Genomic DNA, 23,348 nt, shown 5'->3' with positions numbered 1-23,348 from the left:
TTTATAAATACAAGTATGTGATGTTGAAAGTCAAACAGAAGTTGAAGAATATTCTAGAACGAAAGTTAATATAAAAAAAATATATAGAAAGCTTAAAAAAAATAGAAAGTTCGTCCTTCGCCACATATTAATGTCGTAAAAACATCATACAGTTTAAATATTATACGGGTTTAATAACATTTTTGCTACTTTATGGAAATTTCTAGGATGGGGTCCTGACATAGACATGACATGCTGTTGAATTATTAAACAACTTCGGAACCAAAAACGAATCGTGAATCATTGCGTTCAATATTTAATAAATATAATCAACTGTTGTCAATATGGAGTATACTAGTGCTGACCCTAGCGGATATTTATTGGATCTTTAAAGGAAACAGGCAAATTTTTAGTAATATAAAACAATCAGTAAAATTGTATGTCTAAATCTTATTGTCTTTGAGTAGTAGAATAGTCACTAACTTAATAACGATATTAATAAAATAATAAAATTAAAAACAATAACGATAAGATTACATATAAATGAATAGTGAGGGTTTTGAGGTTATATTTGTCTAAGTAGGCGTACACACTTTTCTACTACATTCCATGTTCTGCGTAGTTAGCTGAATTTTTGAGATCGCTGTGACCAATACTCTGTCAGTAGGACATTATTTACAAGAAGGAAAACGGCCTTATCCGTTCTTTAATATTAAGCAGTTATTTTAAATCATTGTAATAACTTAAAATCCTTAGCCATGTTGATTTGAGTTCAATGGAAGAGCTATTTTTTTAATACCTTTACACACACACACAACCCACTCATTAGATATTTTACTGCCAAGAAACAATACTTAGTACTGTTGTATTAAGGTTTGCACAGTTATCTCACTTACCCGAGCTTGTGGAACTACAGGCGCAATGGACGTAACATCTGAGTTCCCAAGGTTGGTGGCGCATAATTGGCGATGTACGGAGTGGTTAAAATTCCTCACGGCGTCAATGATTATGGTTTAGCGGTGACCACTTACTATCAGGTGGCCCATTTACTCGTCCCCCAACCCTATGTATGTCTTATCCCAAAAACTATACATACAATGACCTGATGATGTGATGACATTTATTTATATTAAGATGGCTAGGAATAATTATTTTTTCAATCGTTGTTGCAGATATTTGGAATACCTCTTAAAATCAAAACTGACATAATACTTTCGTTGTTTGTTTCTAGCCTAAACATCTTCTCTGAAGCATTGTTAGTTAGTGAACCAGAAAACTATTTATAGCTATGTTTGTATAGTTAATTTAAACAAAGATAGGTTAAATTATATGTGTAAGCCCATACTTTTTTTTAAAGTTACTTTATTTCTTTCAAATTAACATTCATACAGTAATCCACTGCTGAACACTCTCCCACAGCGCGACACAGGTCTTGGTTCCCTAGCTGGAGCGTCCAGTCCGGCACTCCACTTTCTTTAGTCATCGGATCGTCTATTTGGGGTTTCTACTATATAACGTTTCTTTTTTTATAATGATGTATTTTAAAGTAGAAGTCGTCTACGCCCCATTTATTACTGCACAAACGCCTCAAAACTTCTTTCGGTTGTTAAAGAGAAGGTTTGGAGAAAGTATACGTACAGGTTACTTCATCATATCTCACTTTATAGCTGACCAAAGAAATTATTATTTTAAAAACTAAAATGTAGGTACTAATATTTATACTCGATGAACCGAGTACCAGTTTATACTGAACTCGTCATTATTTCAGACATTTATCTTTATCCACTGGGCCAAAGATTGCAAGGACCACTTAACTTATTAGAATTATATTTGTAACTATTTTATATAAGTTTTCATAAGTGTCAAATGAGAGAAAGAGAAGAAATAGAAATAAATTTGACATAAATATATTAGTTTTTGTTTTTAATTTTGAATTGAATTCAATACACGAAGAGTTATCCTCAGTGTGCATGTTGCTTTGTGCTCGCTGATCGTACTCCCGATGTATTATTAAGTAGCAGTAAAAAAAGCTCAATGTGTCATGGATCGTATTTTTTTTATTTAATCGAATTGATTTAAATTTTCATGATATATAAAATTAAGTAAGAAAAAAATAACATCAAAATGGCACCATTTATTTATTAATAAATTCAGTTGAAAATCCTAGGTTTCTTATATTGTTTATGAAAATTATCAAAATTCAGTAACAGTCACATTTATTACAATATCATCATAAATAAAATAAAATTTGTCAGTAGACATAAAAAATAATTAAAAATATATGTATATGAATGAAGTGTACAATTTTTGATGCGCAAAATTTTTATATAAAGTCTAGTAAAAAATCTACTATAAATACTACTTAATTGATAATATTGTACATATTTATGTTTAAGCAAATAACATTAAAATAGTAAATTTTGGTTAATAAAAACATTGTTTTACATTTGAATATGGAATAACATCATCTAATATTACCCGCTTAATAAAAGTACACAACTTTCTTAGTAATTTGAAACAAATCTTCAAATTTAATCATAACGTTTAAGTACTGATAAGTAAATGTAAGCATTTAATTTTCATTTGGACAGCTACATGTATAATATTTCGACTATCAAATACTTTAAGTAGATCCTACAAAATCCTATGCACCTATGTTATAGGCATTACTGACTAGTAAAAAATCTAGTCGTATCATGGAATCCTAAATTAAAATTTCATAAATAATAAGGGCAAGTACATATTTACAGATTAGCACATATTCATCGAATATATAAAACAATCATAAAATCTTATTATTTTCATAATACTCACTACGGAAATGCAAATAAAAACAATTACAAATAAACGTTTCTCTCATGGGACTCGTGCATAACATCAACAAAACATAACGTCGTGGCCATAACATCACATACTTAGACAATAATTCCTCTACGAAGACATCACAGTCAAATGATATTTTAAATTATACTTATTCATACCATTGCTTACGCTTACGAAACATTCTACAACAGCTTCCTTATCTATGTACATAGTTCCACTTCAAAACTTTAGTTCCTGGACTTCCACTAGTATGGAATTACAATTTAACGGCTATCGAATACTATTTCTGTCGCGACCAATGAACGGGCTCGATTCGTGGTTATTTTTTTCTAGATTACCAGACAATGTCGGGTCTGGTCGACTTCTCTTGAAGAAGCCGAGTTTCCAAAGAGCAATTATAAGAAGCACTAGAACTATTAGTCCAACTATTACAGAAACAATAATCACCCACAAAGGTACCTCTGACGGTTCACTGATTTTCAAATCTGGATAAGCAACGGTGACCACCTGAAAATTGTACAATATTAGCATATTTCATATAGTATTTATTAATGTCTTAATACTTTATAGAATTGTAATTTAAATTGATTACATTAAATTTGAATATTCAGTTCAAGCTAAATCTTTCAAAATCATCTGATTCTTTCATCATTCATCAAAAATAAATCATCATTATCAACTGATATCTCAATTAATGTTATAAACAATTTCAAAATTATTTTAATAAATAATATATTTGTTACAAACCGTTGTTGAGTCGTCTTGGTTCTTGTTTTGGTGTATGTTATAATCGTCGAGGATGTGTATATATGCGGTAGAAGCAATGTTAACGTGGCTGACTCTAGGATAGTCTTCAACGAGTGTGGAGTTCCACAGACGAGCTTTGACGGTGATGGTGGTGGCCTGCATGCGGCCTAGACGATATATCACGCATTGGAATTGAATACACTTTGCAGTCTTCTTTTGGCAGTTCTAAAAACAAAAAATAATTAATTTAGTATGTTAAAAGTTTTCATTAATATATTATATGTTCATGTTTGTATTCCATTCCCTTAATTCAACTATAATTTATGTAAAATCAATAATGTACATCTTCCATTGAATTGAATATATTCGAAATATTTGAAATTTGGCATGTATATATGTTTAACGGAGAAGATTTTTATATTATCCATTTCGTTGTAACTCGCCACAAGATAGCGTTGCAGCATAATATAACTTCTACATCGTTCAAATCATCGCCAGGAAATTGGTATATATTTGAGAACGAGGAATATTTTAACATAAGTCGAATTGGGTAATTGTTTCCAAATAACTTACTAACAAATAATAAGTTCATTATTATGACTTAGCTAACCGTCACGACTTTAAACAAATACAAAAGGGTAAAGGTGTACACGACTTCTAGATTGAAGAACAAACATAAATAGAAAAAACCACGTTTTTTTCCGTTTAGGAAAGTTAAAATTCTTGGCTCTACTACTATATTGAGAAGTAGCTGAACTTTCAAGTAAAAAAAGCTTTAAATTACGTAAAATACGTAATCGTATTAAATATATCTCTTGATTACTAACTTACCATATTAACAACATGCTTTCTTTGACCATCCTTGTCGGTATAAGCTTCAGCTTTCACAATGTCACTTTCTCTCTTACGGCGCATCTTATTTTCAGCCCCACTATTGTAGCCGACGATGTGATTGGTTATTCTCGTTGAATTGTGTTCCTTTTCGTTTGAACTAACGCTTAGCTTGCCAGATGTAAGGAAAGGATCCATTTCAAGATTTTCAAGGTAAGGTTCAGCTACTCCTGGACGAGGCGTTATTTTTAGAGGATTTATTTCAGACTCGGATATAAAACATTCTCCATTGCTTTGATCTGAAAAAAAAAACAATCAAGATTATAAAACTTTTATAGTTATATTTATATAGTTCCATGTATTTTTAAGTAGTAATCGTTTTATTACATCCTTCTCCATCAACAGTAGGTACATCTTCAGGGTACAGTAGCCATTTTCCTTGTGAATTTTCGGATGCAACTTGATGAGGCCAAGATATGACCACCTGCACGGATGAGACTCGCCAAGGACCCTCGTTAAATACCTTGAATAAAATTAAATTATGAGGATGTTAATATATTATCTACATTTGCATGTAATATAGATGAAATGCAATGCTCTAACAATATTCTTTGCTTGATCGGAAATCATCCTATGACTCGAAAAAATATATCACTGATATTTACCGCACCTATAATCGAAGTCATCAATTACGTACCGATACTATATTTTATTTAGTTTAGTTGACGCTGTATTTAATTAAGATAATAAAATTAGTACCTGATATGTGTGTATTACTCTTGTGCCGATATCATCAAAGTAAGTCATGGCGGATTCTCCCTTCACTTCGCCTCCATAGAACACTTGCTCAGGCCGCGCCGCTCTGAAATGATAATATTAGTATGAGTTTATTTAAACAATATTCTAAGCAATTATAAGGAACTAACACCGCAATGCGTAGCAATTCTTATTCTGTATTTACACTTTGCACGATGGTGTCAAATATTTGCGGGCGTGCGCACAAGAACAGACAAAAAAATCATCGTAATTGGTATAAAAACGCTTATAGGACACTCATTAGTTTCGATATAAGAAAAAATATAAAAGAAATAATTTATATATAAATCTCGAAATAGTTGTTAGACAACTTATATGTTAATAAAATCTCCCATATTTCAATGCAATGCAATATTCGTTGCAATTTTCACATCTTTACATGCTTCACTACTATTTTTTGGCAATTGAGGATGTGATGTCTTAAAATGAATAATAGCTAAAACATACCCTTTTATCGATAGTTCAGCATTTTTGATTACTAGCGCTTCAACTTGAACAGGTTTTTTATCAGGTTTGAGCTCTTTTGACGTAGAATTTGCCCAAACGGAGAAGATTACAGAAGGTTCATTGTCTTCTAATGTTCTGGCGTCGAACCTCATAGTAATCGGGGGATTTCCTTCTGGCTGCCTTTTAAACGGATTCTCCAGTAAACAAGACACCGTTGTTTTGTTAACGCTGGTACAAATCATGTGCTTGCCCTGTAATTACAAAGATATTTTCCGTCAAAAAACTGTTATTTAATAAAATATAAATAACATGAAATGTAAACTTTTATTATTAGATTCAAAAGATGTTTTTGTAACTTACAGTGATATTAGCGGCAATATAATGCAAACTGGCATGATGCTGCACAAATAGTTGCGCTTCGTAAGCTGATTCTTGATAGTTATCAACGTTTATGGAAAGTTTGATTTCTTCCTCTTGGCCCAGTGTAAGAGCGTATGCCTTACCATCTTTAGCTAGAAAAAAATGTATAAAAGTCTTTATTAAATATAAAATAACTATATATATTCAGATGGTATCCAAAATTACTTGATTGTAAAATAAGAAATAAAAAAATATAATTTACTTTTCGGTAACAGCAGCACTGGCGATACGACTAAGTCGCTAACACAGATGCCATCTTGGCCACAATCGTTCAGGAAATTTGCGTTAAAAGATGTTCTGGCTGTAGCATTTAATACTGGATAGTCATCAATGTTTGGAAGGGCACCCACATTTGAGTATTGAGGCTGAATGTGGACTATCTTATAAGTTACTTGAAACTGTAATCGAAAATATTAATTAATTAAGTCATTATATTATGGACAGTAGCTTTTTATGATGTATTTTATTAAGTCTTCAATATAAATAATTTTATTGCGAATAAACAGTAAAATTTTAGTCAGAACTCATTCACTCATCAGTTTTGGAAAGGGTTTTGAAATTATTTATACTTACTTTGATTGGTGTTTGTATATCTCTAGTATTATTTTTTAAGTAAACGACATGCTCTCTGCAGTCTTCTACGTCTTTGCCGAGGTGTATAGTTTTATTTACAATATTCGATTTATCAGAGTCAAAGAAAACTCTGGAATACTTTCTACCGCCAGGAAAGGTTTCTGCTTCGATGACGTAATTCAATTCGTGAGTGTTGCTTTGAACAGATCTCACGAGAGATTTAATAATACAACATGCTTGAAAATGAAAGCAAGTGTAATTCGATGTCGGGTCTTTTTGGCAACCTTGGATCGTTGGATCGATATTTATGATTGTGTTTGATGGACGGATTGAAGTTTTTATATCGATTATTGGTTTTGTCCGAATAAGAGCGACGCTACTCTGTAAAATGAAATAAATTTAATTCAGTGCATGATTTTTTTAAGTGATTTTATTGTTATCAAATTGGTTCTTTGATTTTAGAAGACTATATGAATGTACATGTATGTATTTATGTATGTATGTATGTATATACGTATGTATTTATGTATGTACGTAGGTGTGTATGAAAGTATGTATATATGTATACATGAAACACGTATTTATGGCTACGAATATGTGTCACTGGACGTGTATACTTTTCTTACAATTCATTGAATGACAAACAGTCAAGTAGTTTAGGTTTTTTAATAAATTCTATTTATTTTTTCAAATTTAATAATCACTAATAGAACTTACATTTTCATAAGCACCAACTAGTAAATCCGGATAACCATTAGCGTCAAGATCCATTCCACCAGAAAGAGAATAACCAAAAGTTTTCATTAATATCGGTAACGATTCCGCCTTTATAATTTGTTCAGGTTTTGTTTTTAAGCCCTGTTTTCTGTCCCCCATGTGAATATAGACCACACCGTTGTCTTCATAAGGACTTCCGATTGCTACGTCATCGCAGCCATCTTTATTTAAGTCCCCTGTATTGGCAATAGCAATACCAAACTGGGATTCGGGTTTGCCAGTTAATTTTAAACTATACTGTTGAGGCAGGTTATGTTTTTCATTAATATATAAGTAAACAGCACCGCCAGCATCTCGGGAGAAATAAAATGGCGCTCCAACTAAAAGATCCGGTAACCTACAAATAATACGTATAAAGTGATTAAGTATTTGTGATCATTAAAGAAATAAATAAAAAGGTTTTGGATATCTTATTAGATTTATAATAAAATATAATAACGTTATTCAATTCTCAGTAAATAATAATATTTTTTTTTTTTTTATAACTTTATGAATAAAGTTACAAACCCATCGCCATTAACGTCAGCGGCTGCGACTTCATATCCAAAACTGGAGCCGAACTGCTCGCCGTTAAGAATGAAAATTAAATTTAGGATATCGACATCGTTGCGAGTCCAGTCATCAATTTTAGGTTTACTGAATAACACGACTTGTCCAGTTCCATGAGCTCTGGGTGCGCCCGCCGCGTAAGAAGCTTCAGACCCGAAGAAACTGGCGCCTGATACCGACATGCCTGAGAAAATAACAAGTTTTTGATGTTAATAAATGAAAATACTATTCAAATCAAAGCGCTATTGTTAATAATATATTATTACTAAAATTGAGTTCATGGTCTTGTTTTGTTAGTATTTAACCTATATACACATTATTATTAATACAGAGTCCGCCGGCATAGACCATACCCTAACATAGGCTTCCGGCGTACTTTCAAATACATGGTACCTACTATTTAAAGACCATGAGATTAATACATAGATAATTCTACTACTTCTTACTAATTATATTATATTCCTAACAGATGTATATTTTATTTATTACGTAATTATCTTACCAAGATAACTGTACTTTTCAACGGGACTGACACCGTCTTCGACTGGCGCCATATACACGACATGGTCTCTTTCCAACAAATCATCGTTGGTATCTTGAGTGAATATAGTGCCTCTCCACGTGTAAGGACCAGGACTGCCCAGGACTAAGGTGTCATCTTCAAGAAGCGAACTGCTCGTTCCAACTTGACAAAAACCAAATTCTTCGTGTTCTCTGGAATTTTAATAAGAAACATGTTGTAATTTCCTAACTACTTGCATTCCATGTAAGTATAAATAATCATAGAACAAAAAACTTCAAGACATTTTGACCAATTTATTTCAATAGTCATCATTATGAGATCAAATAAATTACTGTTTATATTTACTTTTATATAATTTGAGTGAAGATAATGAGACTGAAATTATACCTCTGTACAGAGCGACCTCGGCATGGCTCCCACACATCGATCAACTGGAGGTCGTTACTTAGCGTATAACAGAGCCCTTGACCAAATTGTGACTCCCCGGATTTGCGTATATATCTGTAAAATTTAATATCTAATATAACTAAAGCGTAATATTATAATTATAATTCTTGGTGTAGAGTTTTTAACATATAGTGTATATATACACTCGACTTACAATTTGCTTGTGTATATAGCGAATAAAATAATAAAGATGCAAAAGATGAGATATTTACCTGTGAGCACAAACAACCGCTTTTTTACCCGCTCCCTGGCTTCTTACGGAAACTCCCAGCCACTGACCGTCCTTGATCTCGTCGGGATGCGGCTCAGTCAAATGGAAGGAATCAAGACCTAAACATAACCAATCCCCTTCATTACTTGAACGGTGGATGAGTAAATATAAACAAGCAAGGAACATTAATCAAATAAATTCAATTGCAAAATATATTAGTGTTATTGAAAGTTTTGTTTATGTTGGCATAACATCTTTATAAGCAAAACAATTAAATTAAACACAAAAATAAAATACTTGAAATGATTAACTTAAAAAAGTTATACTTAAACCCAATAACGTGAAAATTGTTTACATAATAAAGGCAATAAAAATAATATAAAAGTCATTCGATAATATATTCCATGATTAAAACTTAGATATACAGGAAAACGAAAGCAATATGTCATCGAATATGCATTGTTTTCGTTTCCAATGAATTTGATAGAAACCCAAGATCAAACCAAGTTGTGGATCGTCGGCAAATGCAAAGCATTGCAACCAGGCGTGATGCAAGATAAAAATATCATTACCATAAGGCAAATTATAGAAAACCTTGCAAAAAATCAGAAAAATGTGTTTCAAATGGCACAGATATCGTGTGGATTGCATCATTAGCACTAATCTTTGATCAAACACGAGACATGCATTACACAAACTCTTGAGAACTTGCTAGATCATTAGAGGACGATTTTCTTCAAAGACCTGTAACGATTTTTAGTGAAAGATACGGCGTGTGGTGAATCTCATATTTTAATTCGTGTGGTCTCAGGTTAATTTTCGTTATCGAATACTACTTAATGTTAATTTTGAGCTGATAGTGACGCTAATTAATCGATGGCCGATACGTTAATTCACCAGAAGACACCAATTATGTTTTATTTTAAGTAAGTGGAACTAACTGTTATTCTATGGGTAATTTTACTTTTGTTATTTTGGCCCAGCATTATTTTCGCTACGTTCTTATTACATTGTTAGACGATTTGATTATGAAAAACCAGACATACTGAGGTTTTCGCCGTAATTAATAATGAGTGACGTATGCAATTTATTTCTACATTTTTTTTTTATAGACATTATTGTTAACGAATTAATAATTCTTTTAACCAATCACCATTTAAGATTTCTGTTATTTTATGTTAATAATATGATTGACTTTTATAAAAAACAAATAATCAAAAAAAAAAAACTAATTTTAAACTAAGAACTATCAGCGTTTTGCGTCGCTAAATATTAAAAATACTTCTAATTATGACTAAAAACACAAGCTCTTGCAGTATATACAACACCGACATGGCGGCATCGAGCCATTATGGGTGTGAAAACTGATTTACGTCATTACTATTCATAAAGCAAGTTTCCATCTAATTTATTACATAATGTTCGTAGTTTCGTGGTCAATAAATACAATTAAATTTCAAATTTCTATATTATTAAGTGCTAGCTCAAGCTTGTGAGTGGGTGCTTTTGCAAGCAGTTAGTGCTGATTCATGTAATTGGATTTATTTTCATGGTACAATCATATTTTATAGTTTATTAAAATATTTCAAGGCAAGAGATAATGAAAATAAATTCCAAACATGTTAATCATTATAGTGATTTATACAGAATAAAATAAAGTCATTCAGTTAGTACATGCTATACATTATTCTTCATGGCATAGCTGGAACTTAGCATACAGACGGCGATTAGTATAATCAAAGTAAAGTACAGCGATTAGTCAATATTAGTCAAGGAGCGAATGATTAAATGTATAAAGGAGATTGAGACCACAGCTCACTTACTCGTATTTATCTTGCCGTACTTCGCTGTTTGGGGCACCACCGACAAAAGACAACAATTTAATTAAAACTTATAAAACTCACATTGATTCGGTTCCAGCATTTCCTTCCTTATCTAAAATCTACTAGTGTCGTATCTATGTCTACAAGTAATAAATTATCAGGTTTATTTTTGTCTTGTGTGTATTATATTAAGCCGCTATGAGTGCTCGATTGGATTAATTACTCTTTAACAATTCTACGTTTACTACGTCTGAATGCATATATCTAATTTATACATACGATTAAATGCATATAAATATACAACGCATGTATCACGTTGTGTCTTTATATGAATTTATTTATCTCGTTACGTAAAGTTAATTTTCCGGATAATCAAACATACCTGTACAAATGTATTTGAATATTAAAATACGTTTTAACAAATACATAAAAACATCTTAAATAATAACATAAATATGAGTTGATTTAAACCGTAATATATTTACGAGTTGTTCTAAATTAAATATGAGATAAAAATTACAACCATTTGTTTCGTTTAAAATAACTATATATTTTTAATGTAACTTTTTTTTTAGTAATTAAAGTTGAAAATATTTATTGTAGTAACTTCATTGCATTAAATATAGTCGGATTCATAGTTTCATCACAAACAATTTTATATTATGTACTCTAAATTTCATGTATTTAATAACAGTATTTTCTAATCCAAACACCAAAAATAACACGTATAAGTAGTATTTATAAATAAAACGAATGCTCACTTCTCTTTCCGTCGGTTACGATTTGTTCGCAGTCGCCGGGTGAAGTGCTTACACTGCATTTCCAAAGCGCACCTGACTTCGTTGTGTTCGGTTGTAGATTCTGGCCAAGAGGAGCACCGACGAGCAGCCTGTAAATAAAAAAAATACTATTGTCACTGTTGTCAGTGTAATATTTACATGTAAGGGCGATATACATACATACAAATTAGATTAAAAAGATATTATATTCAAATATCAGCTCGCTGTGCACACTGCACACACACCGTGTGTCACTCGAGATGACAGATGCACACACATTAATACACAGATAATATATATTTTTATAAAATATAAATCTAATACTAATTAATATGTTATTAGAGATCTGCGTACACTGCAGTCATTACATACACAAAACATTTTCTCGTAAACATATCCTTAATACTCGCAGATATTAAAAGTCGTTAGACATTATTATATTTAAAATAATTGTATTTTTTTTTCACGCAGTAATTACTTTCGCTTAAATCGCGTTTGGGTAATAAAATATTACCATGCCTTCTCACGTTCGAGGTGTTGCATATCTAACATCAGAATATCTATCTTTCACCTGAAACCGGGAAGGGCATATAGAAGTATACTATAGTTTTATATTTTAAATTCATAATCATGTTTGTAATTATATTCGATATACCTTCGGAATTAATAATTATTACTTTTAAACGAACAACCATATTAAGAGGATATTACTATATAGCAATTATGTTGAAATTATTTTTTTCATTGACCTTCTGAATGATTTATCTATTTATCTATCATTGTGTTTTTACGTAAAAATAATTCAGCTGCGATAAAATTCGATAAAAAACTATAAAATAATGTTGGAAACTACAGGTAATACACTTAAAAAAGCTTAATGCCAACACAACTTTTGTTGTGGGGTATATCATGATACGGATGCAGGTCTATTATTATATAATCATTATGTTGGTAATTATATTTGAATACAGGGAGCCCGTAGTGAATATTACAGAGTAGTCCCTAATTATTATTTTTACAGATCTTAGATAACTCATCAACGCTGTTCGTGCCCCTCGCTGTTAGGAGTTGCTCATTTGTAATTTAATTGCTACTACCTATTAATGACAATAAGGGTATAGCATTTGTTTTACTGTTTAAAAAACAACAAAACAGTTGTTTACTAATATATAAAACGCTATTCTTGAACGTATTTGTATAATTTCCTCGACATAAGTTCTTCGAATTAAATTTTAACGAATCAATGTTTTACTGCTAATGTGTTTGTTTATAATTTAATATATTATAATCTTAAAATATTTACTGTATATTTTTTTTATTTTATCATTCCAAAAGTACAAAATAATTTGCAGCTATATGAAGCCGCAGATTAATTTCAAAGTAATAGTATTACCCTCTGTACTGAAATTAAACAATCGATGATATTGTGTCGAATCGATTAAATCGCACGCGTTCGATTATTCGATAGCAAATAACCCATCCCGCATTCAATTTAATATTGGTTACGGAGAGTGGTCCCTATTATTATACGACCGTCTATGGCATACCCTTATGCATTTAAATTATCATAAATCACTCTCTACGTCAATGTTCCACTTCCCCGCTTGATCTCAACAGCGTTCAACGTTTGATTCAATTAAAAAGAAATTTAATATTGATGAACATTATAGTATATATATATTTAGTCTCATTTACTATTATCGTTCGACTATTGTTCGTAATCTCTGAATTATGTGCAGCGAAATAGTACCGCGCCAGACACCCACATGTGAAGGTCATCGAACTTTTTGTTGAAGGGACATAGAAACATGGAGATACAATTAAGCTCTCATTGTTTTGCTCAGTGTTGCGACACTACCTTATCTAAACATTTTGTTAAAAGCGCTCTTAAGAAAACCGTGCGCCCTGCATTATGTTTAAGCAAATAGTGGCTTGTACTCAATTCTTTCAATGTATCATTGCGTAGGTGATTGATGCTTAACTATTAACTTGAAAAAGGCATTCACTCAATATCTTGTAACTAATTTAATTGAAAAGGGGTTCGTTTAGAGAAACAGTTAAGCGCCCACATGACCGCAATCGATCTTGCCCTTATTGGGGTAACGAAATGCGCCTACGCTTCAGTATATTCATATTGCACATATATTTAACCGACAAAATTAACTATACAACAACATCGCACCCAATAATTGCAATTAAAAGGTCAAGTACTCAAGAATTCAATTTATTTAACGTACCATAATAATAGCCATGTATATTTTATACCAATAGATGAGATTAGTTTTTTTTTTTTATATTTTTTCCTAATCTGCTGTTCTGTACAAGTTCATACTATTGTTTTTCCTATTCAACTTAAATAAAACTAATTAAAACTAATAGCGCAATGGTTTATGGGCCGCCTAGCGATGTAAAAAGACGCAGGTTCGATCCTGACCCCTATGGCTCTTTTCGAACCCACTCCTAGCAAAACCTTTAAACTTAATTGGAGGGCTAAATAAGAATACTAGTAATTCCATAAGATTCCATAAAATTCCACTGCTACTATTCTTCAAGTAAAAAATACACTAGCTTTATATTTAATTCAATCAACCCTCCGCAACCTAACTACTGAATATCATTTTTAAAAACATATCTTCCAAATGCTATAAATATTTGAAGGCTTATATTTGTAACTTTATTGCAATTGAAATGTTGTCTTTCCATTTAACAGCAAAACTGAAATATCGCCTGTACGGCTGGCACTCCTGTTTACAGTGTAACCTATCGTATCCTTGACGGAGCCTCGCCCCGCAAACAGCAATAAATCCCCATCACTATACCATCAATCCTTGACATTGGTTGATAGCGGTGCCATATTGCACTACCATTTAGATAAGGTTTACAATAAAAATGCATTCCGTGGGTGGTTCGGTACAAAATTAGTTTTGCTTCGGTACCAAACGGCCGAAAATAAATACCTGATAAATGCTTTGAATTTAAAAGCTTTTATCGTTACGCCCATAGATAAGTAATGATGAAACAAAACGCATTAAGAAACATTAAAATTGTCTTTGATTTACTTTGTGATGTTACTGTTTAATTAAAACATCATATGTATCTTTTACACTTCACTCTCGTTCGAATTTTATAAACTTAAGTTATCTAAATCAGCGTCCAATTTGACGTCTTCATAGAGTAGAAGTAGAAGTCAATAAAAATAATCTATTGGAGTGACTATTAGATTAAGTCAATTGAAAAGATCAAAGAGCGAGCAGTCCGTGGCGATATTAGGATATAAACGAATGCCTACGCGTACAAAACGTGCGCATACAGCGTACCGTGTTGTATTACGTGAAGAACGCGCCCACACGTGGATATGATGATTATGTTTTATTATTATTGTTTATAAAATCATACTTTGCAATTGTGAATCGTAATTCTATTTATTTGTCATAATTAAATAACGGATTTCGGCGTTAACAATAATTATATTATTTTAAATATTTATAATAAGAATTTAGTTTTAAGTTCATAAATGGAATATAAATAATATCATGTTCAATGTTAAAAATTCAGACTAACCAGCAACGCAGGATATATTTTGTATGTTGCTATATTTACTTCTGCATTATAATAAGCAAAGAATTTTCTATTCTGTCATTCTCTTAGACTCAGTCTCGAGCTTAGGCAAATACGTCCTCTATACCAGTAAGAGGATCGACGATATGTAAAGATATCGTCTTTACTAATATACTTTACAATGTTACACGATAAGATAAATTTCAACAACCCTATTTTCTTGCTTTCCAAGGCAAAGGAGTATAACACTGACATACTCCTCAATTCCTCCCTACCTCAGCCTGTTATAAATGAAAACTGCGTACAAGACAAAAAGAGCCGGAATGTTTTACAGGGTTGTCTGCAATCGTACAAGCGAACCATGTACGCTAGCATATTAATGATAACTTTGTTAAAATACCATTATTAGATTATCAGACATTTGTAACGATAACGTTAATTTTTATAACGATAAATGAAATATGCAAAGAAGAATGTTGTCGTAAATGAAGTACGATTAAGGAAACATGGATCTTGTTAACATTGATATGTTACATCCTGAAATGTTACTAATATGCTTGCCAGTTAAAGCTTTACTTAAATTACCACAGCAGTCTGCTGAAGATAATTAACTGGGAAATATATGAAGGTTCCATAGCAATAAATATTAAAACGCCCGGCAAAAACATGTCGGAAGATTTTTGTTTCGTACAAAAATGATATAATGACTTAATTAACGGCGAAAAAGACGACGTGAGCATAAATGGATTGAATTTATCCGCTTAATCTACTGCAATTTTATTTAAATTACTTTAACTTGGATTTTTAAGGATTGTATACTTTTTAAACGAATAAATGTTCAAGGAATTATCATCGGTACCATTTAAAACAGAAAAAGAAAGTCATAAAGAAGCTGTATATATATTTTATAATGATGTTGAGCTACACAAATTATTGATGCTCATGTAATTGTTTTCATTCCGACTCCATCCGCATACCCTGAGTAACATAAGTAAATATTGTTGGTAGTCGAGTGGTAGCAGGGACTTCGCCGGTGGTCCACCGCAAACATTGTCCGGGCATTGCCATTGTCCAAACTTTATTGCCTTTACCCACATAAGGAAGAACCAATGTGGCCATCCGGAATATTCAGCAGTAAATCAACTGAAATAATTACAAGCTAATAAGTATGACACAGCATTTAATTTATTTGGTTATATTAATAGCGATGCCGTCGGTTCATATAGATACTTGTATTGTATTAAATTCTTGTATATGTTTAAACAAATATATAAAGGAATACCAAGTTTCTTATTTTGTACTAAATGGCTGCAATATCATTAAGTAATGAAATGAATCATTAATGAAAAAGTGCCACGCGCCGCCCTCTGTGTGGCACAAATTGTATGGAAATAAGAGAGTGCATGCAAATATATTTATGCAATAATTCAAATGAAACTCGTCATAACTTTATTTATGGCTTCCGATAATTTCTGCGACAAAGGCTTTTATAATACATTCATACTAAATTCTCATAACAACCTTTTAATAAATCTACTGAAGCATATGAATGCAAGCCGCGACCTTCAATACGCGTCATGAATAGAAACTACATTAACTAGCAAAAATTATGTAGGTTGAAATCGATGTCTCTTCTCGGTTAACGCAGCTCAAAAGCCTTTCTAATCATAAACCGTCGCTTTCCCCACTTTGAAGACCCTTCGACCATGAAACTTCTCAATTAACTGTGTCCATAATTACTCAAGCCGCACGGGTCGAGTCGTGACTGACGGACAACCCTGTCACCGACATTTTTGTACACAAAACATTACAACAGATCAAATAAGCTAAATAAAAACAAGCTTTGTCGAAAAAACAATAGAGAACGGTTTCATTCATATCGGTACGAGATGACACCTCGAGGCAATGAATCCATTATGCATCATTTTCTGTGACATTTAGAATTTATTGCCGATGTCGGTGTGATGGAGAAGGTTGAGCAACGCTTTGAGTTTACGATTTAGCAGAAAGAGTAAATACTTACATAACTTCACGCACTCTACGTATAAGTAAATATTCATATTTAGCGTTACTATAGATATTTGTTATTACAATTCTTTAAATTAACAACTTTGGCTTTTTAGGTTATTATTTTTCGAAAACGTTTTTTCGTAATTAAATGTCTTTGTTGATCCAGGGTATATAGACGTTGTTGCGAGTTTTTGGCCTTAATGACTCACGTACAAAGTATTCTTTAAATCTCAATATAATAGCAATATACAATCCAACAACACAAGATCGATCGATCGATCGTACTCGTTTCTAGTATAACTTTAGTTCGAAGGCAGTATAGAATTTGCATTGAAAGTAAACAACCAGATGGACAATATTTTGATTAATGCTATATTTTATAAAAATAAACAAAACTTTTAGATAGCTCTTTTTATTATTTATCTACATTAAAAATCAAATCACAATATTCTTTATTCAAGTAGGCACATAAAAGCACTTTAGAATCGTCATGTTACGGAGTTGAATTAAATGTAAAGCAAATCACCTGTTTGGAAAGTAGATTCTACCGAGAAGGATCGGCAAGAAACTCAGTAGTTGGTCTTTTCTACCATTTTAATTACAGAATGTATCAGTAAAGAACCATTATTTTTTTATATATCCTGCCTAGAAATCAATATATACTAAGTCCACGCCTTTTTATCTTTAATATAATCTTGTGTTAACTAATATACCTTATCATCAATGTTTTTACGATATGAGCTTTAATTTTTTAAATTTTGCGATTTCCGTCCCGTTTTCATAAAGTACTGTCGTATTTTAAAGATTAGTAACCATATTGTAAATTGAATGAATTAATAAATGTACGAATGCAGGTTTAAAAAAAATATATGACAAAGATATAATTATTTTATATAATACAGATACACTCTGTCCAAACTTGATCCCTTACGTAATAACCGCTAAACACGGCGTGTGCCATGGGATTGTATCTGTTATTATTCAAATATTTTACGTCGTAGCTTTCCTGAGTAAAGCATTAAAAGGAGAGGAACCATTTGCCCTGCTGTGCAACACTGTCCAGCAATGACTTCCTTACTTTATACTATTGAAATATATCATAGTTAATATTAAAGCTGGCACAAATCATTACGAATACAATGGAACTGAGTCTTGCTTCGTGCGCAAGAGTTCTAGAGAGTAACCGTAGTGTGAGATGAAGTATTATCGTCGGGCGATCTCTCATTAGCAGTGTGTGGAGATAGCCGCGCTCGTGACTTGCTCATGTTCCACCGTCGTTACCCGACATAACGGAGACATAGTTTTATATACGTACACTAACATTGATCGTTGATTTACTTTATATAATTAAATTCCAACATGTGTACGAAACTTTCTTAATAAATACAAATGATTTTTTGTTTCTCCTCTAGGCGATCCTATGCTGAGTGTGATAAAACTTTGATTTGAGTACGTAGTACGTAAGCAAAAGGTTACTGGCCCAAAAGCTATTATATGTTTGTATGTTTGTTCATCAGTGTAAACATTTTATTTAGTCCCTTATTGAACCCGTATGAAGCCGGGATATATACTGAACATCATTGATGTAAAGTAATAGTAACTTTGTATATTTCACAATATGTAGTGACTGGCATATAATATACGAGTAGACAATTATATATTTTTATAATTTACACAATGAAAATATACTTAGTGAAGAAATGTATACGTAAATAATGTAACATCCATATATGTATTAGGTACATATTAGTATTATTTACAGAATATTTCCAGTAATAAACGTCGTGATAACCAGCTTAGCTGTGGGATTTAAAAAGGAGCACATTGATATCTTAAGTGATCTGACGACAGATATTTATCTGTGAACAAATCTTTTATTTGTATTGCCATCGTGTTTGATTTTATCAATGAAGTTTTTCATGTAACTGTTTAACGAATTACATTCACTAAACTTTTTTTTATTAATAAAATAAGTAATACATAAATATATTTTAATTGCTCTGCAGTTAAAAATTACTTCAAATAAAATGACATGTCAAAGTTCTTCAAAAATTGAAAATTGTTTAATATTCAGATACACTTAAAAAAAGTCTTTATCATGTATGTGATATTAGAAATTATTATTTACGTTATAATTGCTTACTCGCATTTACTACCTATTTAGTATAGATGGGTGGCGCGGAGCTTATTAATTTCCGTAAAGTAATTACGCAGGATAGCGGATTTTTATTTCTTAAGTCGTTATCGTGTTGCAGAATAAATATTAAGTAAAGCTCATGGTGACAAACGTCATAACTAGTTTAAATTATAAATTTTTAATTATAGCTCCTGTACTTAGGTGTCAGGTTCAAAAAGTATATTAATTAGAAAATTAAAAATAGCTTCTAGTTACCTAGCTTTGCCTACACATTTTCGCGATCTCATTTTAAGATGTTTATCGGGAGGTATAAATTAAATAATAATAATAAAAAAAATATCAAAAACAATAATTAGATAACAAAACTTAATGAGTCTTCTTATAGGTTGAAAGTTGGTGCAAATTCTATTCGTACTTGCTATCCGATTTTTGTGTATTATAATAATTACAGATCGCTAATATAATTTATGAACACGACACACAACAAAGTGCAATACTAAATCTTGACTAAGATACGGTAAGGAAGACTGTAAATCAAAGGCAGGCGCTATAAAGCAGTGCGCACAGGCATCGCGCAGATTATCTCGAGTTGCAAACCAGTTTCGAACGAGTAAATATTACTGGAGTGCATTAGTCAGATATCGACCCCTGCTGTGTGGGCAAGCGAGTTTGAAGACTTCTAAAACTTCTGGATGAAAGCCAACAGGAGTATATATCAATTCACTTACGAAGGCGCGCCCCTCCACGTTAAATTATTATCGGCGTGCATTAGTAAGAGTGTGTGACGCTCATGCTTATTCGTACATGACGTTTTAGTGTGCGTGTGACGACTAAGAGAAGAGACAGCAACAAAAAATATTAATTATGTTTTTTTTTTGTAACGTTCATTTTATTAAAAAATAATTAATTTAAGGTTGCGTGCATGCCTTCGTGAGTAAATAGATCTATAACGATTTCAATTTCTTTTTTTATTTATTTTGTAAGTAGAAGGTAAATCGTCTTCTTATTTGATTGGTATCAACTCAGCATGCTTCTAAATAACGTTGGAGAGTTACATTCTCATCTTGAGAGGGATTATAACTGGCATTGACTTCCCCTTTTACAAACAAGGGTAGGTTACAATTACGCCTTTGTGTTGATTCGTAAGTCATTTTTTATCCTTACTCAGACTTATCATTCCTTACTGCATAGCTTAGTCATTTGTGTCGGTTGTTTCTCTTATATATTTTACCGGAACATATTATATCATAGCTCAATTTTAAATATGATTTTCTTTTCACAAAAAAGTTTCTATAACAAAAAAATATTTTGAAGCAAGTTATACGAATAATTCTACAGTTTCTTAAAAATAAAATGAAGCTTTCGAATTATACTTAAATATTATATTTTTTTACCGACATACTTAATAATAAATTCAGGAAATAATATGAATAATAGTGTAATATTTATCAATAAATACTACTGAAATTAGTGTAATTTATTAATTAACAATATCGTTTTTGTTTTTTTTAATAAATATCACTTTGTATTTTAAAAACTATTTATTTAATAAATAGTTGCTAGCTATTTCATGTGACTATAATTACTAGTTACTTGAGGATCTTAAGACCGTCGTGAGGCCCAGCACGTCTTTGCCCAATATTTACGTAAGGCACGCCTTTCTCACGCAACACCGACAGTCCGACGGCAGCGATCAGTAAAAGTCAATATGGCCGAGTGTGTTTATTGTAGCAATTTTACTCTAAATATGTGATGACCGATATACTAAAGTAAGATGTTTCTCACGAATTTCTATGTTTGTCGGTATGTACTAAAACAGTGTCGCTGCGACCGAAATAATCTTCCGATTAGTCTCCAGCGTCATCGCCGTGCGTCATGTTTAAATTAAGAACACAAATGCAGCCCTGAGATCGCTTTTAGGATGAACTAGCTAAATTTAAAATAAAAATAAAAGATTAGTGATTAGTGACATCATCTTTATTTGTTCGATGTAGTCAAATTGAATCGTTAATTCATAATCCGGTTTTTTTTAAAATACCTTAAGAAAAAATTATTCAACATAAAATAAATGTTGGTTTCAAAATTCTTTGTGTTTTAGATCGAAACTATGTAATATTTGGTAAATTTTTACGACCTTGAGCGGGCAACATTGTCACCGACAGGAAGATTCAATTGAGTGAATGAATCGGCGTGCGTTTGTGAATCGTTCAATGACCTAGAGATCACGTGTGAATTAGGTCACTGTACTAAGTCAATAACCTCTAATAATGAGATGATAATGCCAAGATAACAAAAAGTTTGTAAATGTTGTATATACAAGATTTTAGTCAATATTTCCTAGCCTTTTAATAAAGTATTTATATACAGTAGAATACTTATGGAATTAAAAAGCGTCGTACGGCTCACAAATCAGAAATATCAGATAGAAACATCTAAACGCGCGTACAACTTACGAGCACATGTCAAACTTGTCAATTAGTGGATGCTTGGAACTGAAATTGGATTTTACAATACAACATTAAAGCCATATAAAGTGTCTCTTTATAGGGAAAATTTAAACTTGCTAGATGCCGTGACTGAACAATACGACTTATCAGGATACAGTAGGGAGTTAGCCCTTAGACAGTGTAGGCCGCTAATTGGGCCCTAACTTGGCATCGTCCGACAAAACTCTGATAAGATCTCTGCACTGGACATACAAGGTCGTAATTGATAAATTATTATTATTAATTATAATAAAATTATGTCACTTATTTGAAATATAGCTACATTTTTTAAATGAATTAATATTTCGTTAGATACATATATGACAGCTCAAATAGGTTTTTGAGGACAAATGTTATCTTAGTAATATAATAAATGCGAAAGACTAAATTTTTCTATCACGCTGAAGCAGGACAGCTGCAGCAGGACGGATAATAATAATTTGACCTAGTTATCGATTACATCAAGAGTAGAAAATAAATGGGAATACAGCATGGGGTACTTATGTAATTCTTCATAAAAAAAAATACTAAAATTAAATTTATCGGCTAGTGTCAATATATGTATAATAAATACAGAAGGAACTGAACACAAAGTATTTTGTTCTGTTGTTGTCATTTTAAGGTATTCAATAATCCTTACAAGTCCAAAATAGGCAATTTCGGTTACCGAATCCACCGCGCGGCATGTTCATCACGTCCCTGCTTTCCATAACAATAGCAGGTACACTTTGTACAAGACACTGACATAACCAACGCTATCCTCTATAATTTATGGAAATGACCACGAACAAAAACGTATAACAAAGGTGTCTACTCGAAATTAAGTAGATGGGTCGAGTATCGTGTTCCCCATTGTCTAACTATTGTCGAGGTAGAGGTGGTAATCGTAAATGCCATCCCTAGCCAGCATTATTGTAATAAAAAACTAATTTGAAACAAATACAGTCAACGCGAAAAGTGATTTATTTTCGTTATATTTTCTAAGACGTTTAATTAGAACACTTCTTTGTTTGGAGTTTATAATTGATCTGAAATACATCTGGAATTAAAAGTGTAGTGTATACCGAGTAGTTAATTAGAGTGATGATCATTAGTTTCGTTTTCCGAGAAAATGTCGCGCGTCATACGAAGCAGTCGTTTTTTTTGTTTTCTTTATTCGTGCTACGAATCTCTAAACTTGTTAGATAGCGCTGAGGATGTCAGACTTGCTTTTCTTTGTCGCAAATAACCGCAGGCACATGCTAATTGAGTAGAATTTATTGCTTGGGTTCGACTACTGGCGCGGTTGTGTATAGTAGCCGCTTCTGATTTCTACATCATTACAATCTCATCGTATAACATAAATGCATAATCTCGGAATTTTTATTTGCACCAAGTTTAGTAATCTTTAATACGCGGTCACGTTAATGTCA

At 31.9% G+C, this 23,348-nt stretch overlaps 1 protein-coding gene across 2 annotated transcripts in view; it reads right to left on the bottom strand.

The window, feature by feature from the left end:
* Positions 1-2,093: 2,093 nt before the first annotated feature.
* Positions 2,094-23,348, bottom strand: part of LOC113403378 (integrin alpha-PS1) — a 61,151-nt gene continuing 39,896 nt past the window's right edge. Inside the window, exons 2-17 of one of the 2 annotated variants that reach the window (XM_026643912.2) lie at positions 11,728-11,855; positions 10,967-10,990; positions 9,145-9,262; positions 8,873-8,986; positions 8,465-8,676; positions 7,921-8,146; positions 7,354-7,750; positions 6,637-7,017; positions 6,266-6,461; positions 6,004-6,155; positions 5,644-5,894; positions 5,140-5,242; positions 4,768-4,903; positions 4,381-4,679; positions 3,550-3,774; positions 2,094-3,309 (exon numbers count right to left, since the gene is read on the bottom strand). In XM_026643912.2, the coding sequence (XP_026499697.1) occupies positions 3,073-3,309; positions 3,550-3,774; positions 4,381-4,679; positions 4,768-4,903; positions 5,140-5,242; positions 5,644-5,894; positions 6,004-6,155; positions 6,266-6,461; positions 6,637-7,017; positions 7,354-7,750; positions 7,921-8,146; positions 8,465-8,676; positions 8,873-8,986; positions 9,145-9,262; positions 10,967-10,990; positions 11,728-11,855 (3,199 nt within the window). In that variant the 3' untranslated portion in view covers positions 2,094-3,072. The remainder of the gene's footprint in view (positions 3,310-3,549; positions 3,775-4,380; positions 4,680-4,767; positions 4,904-5,139; positions 5,243-5,643; positions 5,895-6,003; positions 6,156-6,265; positions 6,462-6,636; positions 7,018-7,353; positions 7,751-7,920; positions 8,147-8,464; positions 8,677-8,872; positions 8,987-9,144; positions 9,263-10,966; positions 10,991-11,727; positions 11,856-23,348) is intronic. The other variant, XM_026643913.2, reaches the window with a different exon arrangement.

Source organism: Vanessa tameamea, chromosome 13 (genome assembly GCF_037043105.1).
Source record: "Vanessa tameamea isolate UH-Manoa-2023 chromosome 13, ilVanTame1 primary haplotype, whole genome shotgun sequence".
Classification (NCBI taxonomy): Eukaryota; Metazoa; Arthropoda; class Insecta; order Lepidoptera; family Nymphalidae; genus Vanessa; species Vanessa tameamea.
This window is presented reverse-complemented; position numbering and strand designations above follow the sequence as displayed.